Here is a 12,365-nt window from a genome sequence, read left to right as displayed (position 1 = left end):
CCTGTATGTTTGTGTATCTAATGCTGTCTCTATATATATTTATCTGCTTGTACGATCTCTTCTTGTTACGTTCTTTGTTAAGTGTCCTTGAGCTCTAGAAAGGCGCTATATAAATAAAATTTAGTATTACTATTGTTAGTTTTATTATTATTATTATTATTATTTTTATTAATATTATTAACTGCATCTTATCTAACCCTCCCTATTGTGCCTTAAATTTTTATAACAGTGGTTGAAACTTTGAAGTATTTACTTCTTTATGATCATTCACTTGTTGCATCCCACATTTCCAAGTCTCTGGATCAAAGCATCTGATAAATAAATGAACGAATGTAAATGTAATAGTCGCACATTTGACCTACATACACTAAATGCGCCATGCTTGTCCAGATTGACTGTTCTATTGAATTAGGGATATTTTGAAAAACGTGTAAAAACCGTTTGCATGCTATTGTTTAATCCAAGACGCGCGTGTGTGTGTGTGTGTGTGTGTGTGTGTGTGTGTGTGTGTGTGTGTGTGTGTGTGTGTGTGTGTGTGTGTGTGTGTGTGTGTGTGTGTGTGTGTGTGTGTGTGTGTGTCGAGACGATGGGGAAATTCTGCAGTAAGATGTCTGTTGCTACTGACTCCATTTTGTCACTTGTGCACATCAATCGGGTCGTCATGGCAACCTGGCTATTTCAGTGGCAACGTTGCTCCATCTCTCAGCTTCTCTCACTTTCTCCATTCAAATGGGCTATTTTTAGCCAGCCTTTCTTTTGTTTCTCGTGTACATCATCAAAGTGGCTTTAAATACAGGCAAATAAAGGATTATGAGGGGCTGTGTCATGTTGAGGGTCCTTTTATGTTTACCTGTCTAAAAGTAATTCTCCAGGAAATTAGAAGAGGTGTGTTAGATTTGGTTGAATACCAGCGCTCATAGACTTTTGGGTTATAAGGCACATTTAGAAGAAGTTGTTATGTTTTGAGTTGCTTTTTTCTTTGGGAAATATATGCAGTTGAAGTCAGAATTATTAGCCCCCCCTGTTTATTTTTTTCCACCATTTTCTGTTTGACGGAGAGGGAAGATTTTTACAACACATTTCTAAAATGCTTTTAAAAACTGTTATGGACCGAGACCCTCCTTTTATGTATCCACAAAAGCCTAGAATGAGATCCCAGAACATCTACAAGCAATACCAACACTGAGGCTTTTTAAAAAATCCAATGCTTGTCATCTGATGGTCAAATATCACTGTAATTACTCAGATAGTAGCCTGTTTCTCTTGATTTTGTATGTTTGGTGGTTGCTTCTACTGTTCTCATGTGTTGATGGATGAGATTTTAGGGATGTATGTATGTTTTTATGTTCTGTAGAGCAGGAACCTGCTGAAAAACAGCATTCATGTTGAGTCAGGCCCTATTATCTTTTAATCTTTTAATGTTTAAAAATTATAAATAAATAAATAAATAAACGCAATAGTTTTATTAACTAATTTGTCATGATAACAGTACATAATATTTTACCTATAATTTTTCTAGATATTACTATTCAGCTTAAAGTGACATTTAAAGGCTTAACTAGGTTAATTAGGAAAGTTAGAGTAATTTGGCATTAATAATAACACAATAATTAAGTTATTGTGTAATGATAATTTGTTCTAGACAATCAGAAAAAAACTATTGTTTAAGGGTGGCATGGGTTAGCTCCAGATTATATTTGGGATCTGAATTTTTCTACTCCTACTCGCTGTCTTCTTCCTCACTTTGTATCAGCATGTTAGTCTACATGTAGACTAAAAACTATGGGAGGCAAGGCTTTTTCTTACTGTGCGCCTGACGATGATAGGGGAGGATAAACGTTTTCAAGGTACACTGTGGTTCGAAAAAGTCGAGGTTTTAAAACCGCCAAAATTTTCTGTATTACCGTTCCTAAGGTATGTGTAATACTTTTTTTCTGTTGTTGTTTATTATGACAACAGTATATCCAGCAGAAAAATATCCAAAGATGCCAATTTTAATTGTAAAGAAATCTGTTTTTGAAAGAAATGAAGACAGAGAAGTCATATTCTCACTTGACACGTTCAATTGACATGTTTACTGTTCCAAAATATTATTAAAATGTGTTTCAAAAAGTAAAATATATTGTTTTTTTTTTTTTTACCCAGACATTTAAAAAGAATATATTTTAGAGCGGTAACAATACCATGAAATCGTGCCATTTTTATCCAAGGTTATCATACTTTCAGAATCTTATACCGGCCCATGCCTAGTGCCTACATTATGGAACGCAAATTACCCACAATTATCAGGGTGCCATTTCTTTAGAATTGTTTTAAGAAGCTTCTTAAGACACATCTTTTTAGCAAAGCATTTAAATTGTGATTATCACTGTTACTTATGCAATTTGTAACATTTTGCTTATTGTTCTTTATTGTTTTGTTATTGCGGTATGACTTCTGGCTTCTTCCTGGGATTTTATGCAAGCTTGCAATTCACTGCATTATTTTATTTGTTACTGTATATCTTGTAGCGCTTTGAGTTTAAGGAAAGTGCAACATACATAAAATGTATTTTATTCTAGTCTAAATAAAACAAATAAGCTTTTCTCCAGAATAAAAAACATTATAAGAAATACTATGAGAAGTTCCTACTCTGTTAAATATCTTTTGCGAACTATTTAAAAAAGAAAAAATAATCACTAGAGGGCTAAAAATTTTGACTTCAACTGTATTTCTGGATAACAGAATTTTTTGTTATCTTGATGAATGAAATTATTTATTTATTTTTGAACTTCCAACAATCAATGTGTTATTAACTGTAGCATATTAGTAATTGCTAATAAACATTATTTATAGATATTGTATATCACAAAAATTGTCAAAATTATTGCTTTTTTTAGCTGCCAACTAGTCAGCCCTTTTATTTTTAAACGTCTTTTAGCTTTTTTTGCCGTTTAATGAAATGACCCTGTGGAGTGACAAATGAGTCCCTGCTTGAAATGTCATTCTTTATTCATCTTTTTTTTATTTATTTAACCTTCAGGTCAGATAAATGTGCCTAAACTGGTGGTGAAGATGGAAAAAAAATCTAATAGGTGAAATAGGAGTCAAATTATGTAGTAATGAGAGGAGAAGCCTGCAGATTTTACATTAAAGGTTATGAATATTGCAGATGCCCTCAACAGCAATTCCTGTGGTCTTTCCTCATCAAAGATTTATAGGTAGGAATTTTAGCCCATGCTAGACAAACGCTAGCTATGTCGAGATATGCGGTTACTTTATATTATAGGAAGATGAGGTCATCCTTAAAATGGTCTTTATTTTGCAATTATTTCATTTGTTTTTAACACACTCATCTTATAAAAACAACTTTTAAAATTAGGTCAGCAATATTTTTATTGAATTATTTTCATGATAAATTCATCATTTAAAATATGTTGTAATTTCTTAAAGACGTTTACCTGATTAAAATTACAAATAATATGGTTAAATATATATCTTTTATTTCATTTAATTAATTTTAGCCAGGGTTAATTTAGATTTTACATTTTGTAGCACATAATATTGCTAAATAAATGTGTTAAAGTCTTTAAATATACATTCAAAAACCTTCAAACATTTTACATTTCACCAATGAAAATAGTTCTGAATAAAGCTGGAATAGAACATTTACATTTCTAAGTGCAACGCTACAATCTTTTATTGCTGAAACAGTCTTGCTGTGTTTGAAATCACCCCATCACCATTCTGGTAAAACACCAATCAACCCTCGTTCACCATTCTACATTAGTGCACTAATATAGTAAAGGCATAAATGAACGTGAATGAGTAAATTCAAATTTAAAAAATAAAATACATCACACAGATGCATTGGATTTTCCATTTCTTATTCAGGCCCTGTGGAGGTAACAACTAGTGAGCTGTCTGATAGTACTTAACAAAATTAAAATTCATAATTTATTAAAAGTAATTAATAAGCAAATTATTTCAATTATTATTTCAAATATTATTAAAAAAAAAAAAAAAATATATATATATATATATATATATATATATATATATATATATATATATATATATATATATATATATATTTATATATATATATTAATTCCAACAAAACGTATTAAAAGGTAAGTGAATTATAACAGCACAAACTTTTCTGTAACCATAGTAGTGCTGTGCGTTATTTGTTTGAACCTTTAAGGTTACGTGCTGACTGACTGACTGGCTCACTGACAGATGCGTGAGGCCAACAAACATGACGTATAGCCATTTCACTTTACTTCAGGGCGCATTAATACCACTCTGTAGGTCTATTTGAGACATTAATAAATATTCCTAGCAAATGTAATAAATGTTGGAGATAAACTCGTTACATAAACGCACTAAATCGCACTTCAGCAGCATTTATTTGAGAGCGCACAAGAAGATCTGTGCTTGCAGCGTATATTTGAGGGCGTGCAAGAAGTTTTGTGCACGAGCAGAGGATCTTGGCGCGCAAGCAAAGAGATTTGCATGCTTGTAGGCTATTACAAAAATGCGATCTCGACGTGTAATACTACGCTCACGACATTTGTCATTGAAATAGCCACAGGTAGATCTGTAAAAAAGGCCTGCCGCCACAGCTGGAAAAAATCCTAGAGGAAACACTGGTAAATATTGATACTTACACTAATAGATTTTTTTTCTTTGGATGCCATCTTGTGGTCCGATACAGAAATTCATTCGTTATGCATACTCTCACAATGCTTTATGGGTTTTTCTAGCTTTTGAGTGAACATCGGTTGTATACTCAATCTTGTGGGATTGATTGAGTGCACTTCAGAACATCCATTACGGTTTCGACACCACTGCAAATGGCTACTACCTCAAATAGTGCACTATTTAAGAGTATAAAGGGGCGATTTCAGATACAGCCTCCGTTTTTTAACAAATCATTTGAAAAAAAAAAATGATTCCATGGCTCATTCTTATAGACAGGCACTTGTTGCCACCTACTGGTGGTTTTAGTCCTGTATTCATTTATGCAGGGCAAACATAAACCAAACAATTAGTCAGCATAAATAAACACTCAGCAAAATATTGTTTAATGGTTGTCCTTATTCATTTGTTTGTTGTTATTATTATGTATTTGCTTAAACCTAACCCTAAGTTATGTAAAGGTTTAAAAATTGCTCTAGTTGTTTGTATTTATGTATTTACCAAAGACATAGACATAGACATGACATCTTATTCTTGTTTGTTATTATTTGTTTATTGCGTTTATTTGTCTAGTTTTGGATAGGTTTAAAAATTGCTCTTACATTGTTTTTATATATGTATGTTTGTTTTATATATTTTCGTAGTGTTTATAAATGTATGATTACGTTTTTTTATGTAGCACACAACATTTTTATGCGGGACACAACATTTCGTTTCACTTTATGTGCACAATGTGGAATGACAATAAAACTCGACTTGACTTGATCTTCATTTTAAAAGCTAGAAAGCTTCTTGTCAGCACTTCCCCAGCAACCAGGAGATGCCAGGAGAGTCTGTCTGCCCCCTACAGGGATGCCCTTTCCCATATAAATGGCAGACTTTATTATTAGCCAGTGCCCTTACCTGCAGAGACCTCCATCAGTGTTGATGTGCGCTGTAATGGGGGAGGGGTTCACATGTTATGCGTCACAGACACACGCTAGACATCAGACTCAGGCCAGGAAGTTCAAATGTGCCCCAGTCAATATTGCAACAGAAACCAAACCATTAAACATATACTTGTGGAATTCCCTGTTTCTAATGGTATCAGACAATGCTTTTTATCTGGAGAGACTTTAAATGAAATATTTTTTAAATGTGAAAACTTCCAAAATTAGTCATAAATTATTATTATTATCATTATTTTTTATCGTTTTTTGATTTGTATCTTATACACTCACCGGCCACTTTATTAGGTACACCTTACTAGTATTAGGTTGGACCCCCTTTTGCCTTCAGAAGTGCCTTAATCCTTCAACAAGGTACTGGAAATATTCCTCAGATTTTGGTCCATGTTGACATGATAGCATCATGCAGTTGCTGCAGATTTGACTGCTGCACATCCATGATGTAAATCTCCCGTTCCACCACATCCCAAAGGTGCTCTATTGGATTGATTCTGGTGACTGTGGAGGCCATTTGAGTACAGTGAACTCAATGTCATGTTCAAGAAACCATTCTGAGATGGTTTGATCGCAGAATAGATCCATGGTTTCATGTTGTTGATACCAAATTCTGACCCTACCATCCAAATTTTGCAGCAGAAATCGAGACCTATCAGACCAGGCAACATTTTTCCAATCTACTATTGTCCAATTTTGGTGAGCCTGAGCGAACTGTAGCCTCAGTTTCCTGTTCTTAGCTGACAGGAGTAACACCCGGTGTGGCCCATCCACCTCAAGCTGGACATGTTGTGTGTTCAGAGATGCTCTTCTGCATACCTCTGTTTTAACTAGTGGTTATTTAAGTTACTTTATAGTTATTTGTCTTGCTGTCATATGATATATGATTGTTTAATTAGAAATTTACTTTCACGAGCAGTTGGACAGCTGTACCTAATAAAGTGACCGGTTAGTGTATTAACATTATTATTAGCATTTATGTGTTATATATTGCTGTAGATGACTTTTTATTGGTAAAATACTTTTAAAATTATATTATTTTATATTAAAATGTGGTAAACTTGATCTGTTTTTGCCACGATATAGCCAGAAAACTCTCTCTCTCTCTAGGATGTGCCCCATAATGCATTAGAAAACTTGCACACCCTTGCTCTTTAATGACATTTTCATGTAGTGTTTATGCAGGGTTTAACTGGATATTTTTTAGGTGTTGACTAGCACTGTTTCATGTTTAAGAGCTGCTCTCCCGACAGGCAGCAGTCTGGCATGGTGTGTCTGGCAGCGCTATTACGAGAATCCGGCCCTTGGTGAGGTGCCAGCATCCATGTTAAACGCTGACTATTGTTTACAGCTCTGTGTTTGGAGTAATTATAAAGGCAGCAGAATGGATCTGCATGCTGCCACAGGTCCCGACATTACAGCTGATGTTTTGCAGCTGTGGACGTGTGTGGGGGTTTGACGTCACACCGGCAGCTGGGAAAGCGGATCGGAATCTGTGCGGTAACGTTGGCAACCGTCTGCAGACCTGTCAGGCGCTGTTGTTTTCATCTGTCACAGTAAACAATCCCAGAATGCACTTGAAAAAAAAAAAGAAATGGCTCAGAAATACGATGACTGCCGCAGTGTGGTTAATGTAGTTATCGATTTGTTTTCAGTGTTATAATATATGTTTATGGAAAATGTCGCCTCTTGGGAAAAATACCAGCATTTTTGTTTCATTTATGACCTTTGTTTAGTCATTTTCAGTGTGTAAATGACTAGAGGATGTGATGTAGATTAAACATTCTCTTTATTATATTTTTACATCAGTACAGTTTATGTATACGCAAGTAAGCATTTCTTTTTCTTTTAAACAAGAAGTTCAAGAACGTCATGTTGATATACAGTTAAATATACAAGTCAGAACTTTGAATTATTAGTCGCCTGTTTATCCCCCCCCCCAATTTTTGTTTAACGGAGAGAAGATTTTTTCAACACATTTCTAAACATAATAGTTTTAAAAACTCATTTCTAATAACTGATTTATTTTATGTTTGCCATGATGACAGGAAAAATATCTAGTCAAATATTATTTAAAGACACTTCTATACAGCTTAAAGTGACATTTAAAGGCTTAACTTGGTTAATTGGGTTAACTAGGCAGGTTAGGGTAATTAGGCAAGTTATTGTATGATGATGGTTTGTTTTGTAGACTATCGGAAAAAAAAAACTTAATGTTTAAAAAAAATTTAAAAACTGCTTTCATTCTAGCCGAAATAAGACAAACAAGACTTTCTCCTTTTATTTTCTTCTTTAAAGGTAAATGTGCCAGATATTTTAATAAATCTTGCCTTTGGTTTAATTAGTTTCTTCCAAGCTTATCTGAGTTCTATTGCATAGTTGCTCTCCATTGATTTATTTAACTACAACTGTTTATTAAGTTAAAGGTTTGATACTCAAATGTGCGCCCATAGGCGTTCTGGTCTAAAAAAGCAGGCGTGTTTTGGCGCGTTGCTATTTTGAGAAACTGTAAATAGTCTGATCTTTAGACCAGAACAAAGTCGGCCTATTGTCTGGCGCAAAGTAAGCCTGGCTTACACACAAGATGTAGAGCTATACGAAAATATTTTTAGATATATAATAATATATAATATCTTAAGGATATATATATACATATATATATATATATATATATATATATATATATATATATATATATATATATATATATATATATATATATATATATATATAATAAGGATATATACAGGATATAAATATAAATGATTAAAATATTACAAAACATATTAATTTCTAGCCTACATGAAGATTTAAAAACCGCTGCCTTACTTTCTTCATCTCGGGAGGCTTTTTCAGTTCATTCATAACATTTGCTTTTGTATAATGTTATTATTATTAGCAGTATTATTTATTATATCCATATTTATATTTGTTTTTAAAAAACAAGCTTAGATTTGTCCACCTGTCAAGTTTTAGACCATATGGGGCATGGCAGGTGTATTTGTAAATAACTCAGTATTTTGACCACACTTTGTTATTATTGTTCATTTATTCGTTTGCTAGAAATTAGAACTGAATTTAGAAATAGTTTTGAAACAAATATTTGCGCTTAACAAACGAAATGAATTATTTATAGGCTAATTGATGTCTGTGCGGTAAGGTTTCCCTATCCACGAGAGCAAAAGCGAAAGTGAATTTACTTTACGTCAAGATGCGCTTACGGCGCGACGCAGCTGGCTCTTAAAGGGAATGGGAGATGAGACTCTAATTGGTTTATTCTCAAAACACACCTATAACTCATTAAGAAAGTAAACTCAACCCGTTTAGACTATGCGCCATGGCGCAAAGCGGATTTTCCTGTCCGTAAATTAGCAAAAATGCGTTCTGACACGCCCTGAAAGCGTTTGCGCCCTGCGTTTTGCGCTCTGCGCATGGACCGTCAAAATAGAGCCCTTAAAGTGGCGATGAGGTCCTAATGTCTTTAAAAAGTCCTCTTAAGGTATTGAAATCACCTTTAGGATTCCTGCATATACCCTGAACGATGTTAAATGGCCAGCTATTTTAAAGCACTTCTTTTTAAGCAATCATTATCAGCAGTGATTGTTTTTGCATGTCTGCTTGTTCTCTCCAAGCGCTGAGGGTTTCGCGATACAGGAGGCTTTGTTTGCCGCCGAGTCATGAGACTTTAGCTGCTCGTTTAACTACATTCAAGAAGCTTGAGGGCCTCATGTTCCCTGTTAGCCAGACACTGGGGCCCGCTGGAGGCGCGCTGCTGTTGTTCCAGTCCCTCCTTTACTGTGCCTTTTTGACCTTAAGGAAATGATTACGGTCAGGAGCGCTCTACTGTTGTTTTTGGAGGATTGAGAAACCCTTGTCCTGTGTATTTATATAGCTTTGTTTCCTTTCGTCTGCATTCCGCAGTGCCGCAGGGAGAGCATTCCACTCTCCGGCCTCCTAATAGGGCTCAGGAAAGAGATATTTTACATCTGCGCGATATGAGGTTTCCCCCCTCCGCGGACTCCATTTGACTCTCTCCATTTACAGTCATGGCCTGACAGACTGTAAGAATAAGTGTTGGCGAGTATCACGTATTTATGATACGGGCCTGTTGGCAAAGCATCCTGGATTTGTGCAGAATTGATGACTGGCTGAAACACACGGGGCCTTGTTAGAGTCGCTGGCCTGCAGCGGTGTGTGTTCTGACTGCTGACTGCGGCAGGTGTCCAGTGCCCTGGCTGATCCTTGCCATACCTTCTCTCTTTTCAGGAAATGGCAGACTTCAGGACCAGAGCCCTAATAACCGGAGGTCTCCCGAGAGATGCGCCTTGCAGTCTGTTGGGGTAGAGAGGTTTGCCATGGCAACAGCAGACAACAGCCAACCAGAGCAGTCCAGGTAATAATAGATCTTGTTTTCAGAGCAGGAAGGCACACAAGCCCTCGGCCCTTTCGTGTTTCATGCTACACAGCGTGTAACCATAGTAGTGGGCCCTACTACTTCTTTTCCCAAGCCAAAAGAATGCTTTTCTTTTATTTATGGAGCGTGGTTAGGCCGTCTTGTCTTTTTCATTTAAACACGCCTCCGTAATGTTCCATAAGCAAGTCACTTAAAAAAAAAAACGGAGCAAGTTTTGCTCAAGTGTCCCTTGGTGCCTTAACACAACTCATCAGAATGACAGCACGAGAAGCAGTTCGTTGATGTTGGTGCTTAGATTTGTTCTTGGACTGTGATGTTGCAGGGGGAGTTCTCGAAAATACAGACGTGCTTTTTTGATCCTGTTCCAAACACTTTCTGAGCCACATCTGCTAATTTATTTGGGCCTCCTTGAAGAAAATTTGTCATGAGGAGCAAGAACATTCAAAGTGTAGTTTATTTAGCTGTCGTTAGGCAAACAGGAGATCGTTTGCAACTGACGCTAATGAAAAATACCTAATAGTGTCATGGCTTTTTAAATGTTTTTATTTTATTTGATATTATTTAATGTATGTGTGTGTGTGTGTGTATAGTGGTGCTATTTAAAGTTTCTTAGACTTTGGTTTAGTTTATTTAGCTGTTTTTGGGAAAACAGAAGACATTTTGCAGCTCATGCTAACAAAACTTACTGTGAAGTGTCATGGCTTTTTAAAATGTGTAGTGTATAGCAATGCTTTTTATTATTGTTATTATATCTATATGTACAATGGTGCTATTTTTAAGTTTTTTAGACTTCTGTGTAAATACAATTGTGTGTGAAAAAGTGATTGACCAGAACAATTAACATCATGCTACAAACATTTCTACAGAATTGTGACACTAAAGACTTGAGCAGTCTTACCATCCTTATTCGATTAAAATAGAAGGGTTTATTAGAAATGAATAAAGAAAATATGATATATATTTGAAGCTGGATTTATGAATTAATATTTTTGTGAAATATGCATCATCCATTGGCAAAACGGACTAGTATTACTTATAAACTAATCTAGAATGGTGCATATGCACACTGACTTTACATTTCAGCCATGTCAGCGCTTCCGGTGAACTGTCTTTCCATTATAAAGTTGCCACGTTTTAAGGTCTGATTTCTTTAAATATCAAAAATCTTCGCTGTCTGAGAGATATACAATATAAAGTGGGTCTCAGACCGGACAAGAAGCACTGCATTCAGGGTATCTGCAGGATCTTAAAAAGTCTTAAAGTCTTAATTTCACAATTTTAGGCCTTTAAAGGTCTTAAATTCACTGAAATATTGTGTTGTAGGGTCTTAAATCATTTAAAACAGGTCTTAATTTTCCTATGTATATTCAAATCCAATCACCAACATTCTATCTCAATAAAAGTTTTAACAAAAGTTTATTTATTAACTCTATTTGCCAACTCTATATTTATGTTTATAAACATATGGTTTAATTATCTTCCTTACAATAACATTTGTTTTTAATTTTTTTTGTGTTTTAACTGGGCCATTAGAAACAATTCTTAGCATTTAGCCTTGTGTAAGTCTGAAATTTAATTCATAATGGCATAAAAAAGGTCTTAAAGTCTTAAATTTGACATGATAAAACCTGCAGAAACCCTGGCGTTAAATTCCATTTTCTGCCACCATGTCTTTGAAATATTTTACTCCAGTATTTTCAATAGAGCTTCTGCTGATCCTGATGGTGCTAGCGGTTACATCTTTCATCTTGTTTTACACTTAAACAACTAAATGAACTCTTAAGTCTACATAATCGAATGTATTGTAATTACATTACAACATTGGTGCTGTAAAAGGAACCTTGTGAAATTGAAAATAGTCACATTAAGCTTTCACTGTAAGTTTATCATTGCCTGAAATACACTAGCTGTGCATATAGCCCATTATATGCCAATGGCAATACAAATAAAATCTATAATATTCCTTATCATATGATACTTCTATTTGCATCTTAGTATCATGAATATGGCAACAATTCAGTACATGATATTAAAAAAAGATTGATTGATGGATATTTCTTCCGAAAATTCTAAATACATGGTCATTTAGACCTGTGTTTCTCAACCACGTTCCTGGAGGACCACCAACACTACATGTTTTGGATGTCTTCTTTGTCTGTTACACCCATTACAGGTCTTTCAGTCTCTGCTAATGAGCTGATGATCTGAATCAAGTGTGTTTGGTTAAGTAGACATGGAAAATGTGCAGATCTGGTGGTCCTCCAGGAACGTGGTTGAGAAACGCTGATTTAGATCATTTTTGGCATAAACTGACAATTGGTCAAATT

The 12,365-nt window shown here is 34.9% G+C and overlaps 1 protein-coding gene across 3 annotated transcripts in view; it reads left to right on the top strand.

Moving 5' to 3' along the window:
- Positions 1-12,365, top strand: part of si:ch211-185a18.2 — a 297,445-nt gene that overhangs the window by 20,894 nt on the left and 264,186 nt on the right. For 2 of the 3 annotated variants that reach the window (XM_073926901.1, NM_001258228.1), the window contains 1 exon segment: positions 9,891-10,017. In XM_073926901.1, coding sequence (XP_073783002.1) covers positions 9,891-10,017 — 127 coding nt within the window. 3 annotated transcript variants of the gene reach the window in all.

This window comes from Danio rerio, chromosome 17, assembly GCF_049306965.1.
Source record: "Danio rerio strain Tuebingen ecotype United States chromosome 17, GRCz12tu, whole genome shotgun sequence".
NCBI lineage: Eukaryota > Metazoa > Chordata > Actinopteri > Cypriniformes > Danionidae > Danio > Danio rerio.
This window is presented reverse-complemented; position numbering and strand designations above follow the sequence as displayed.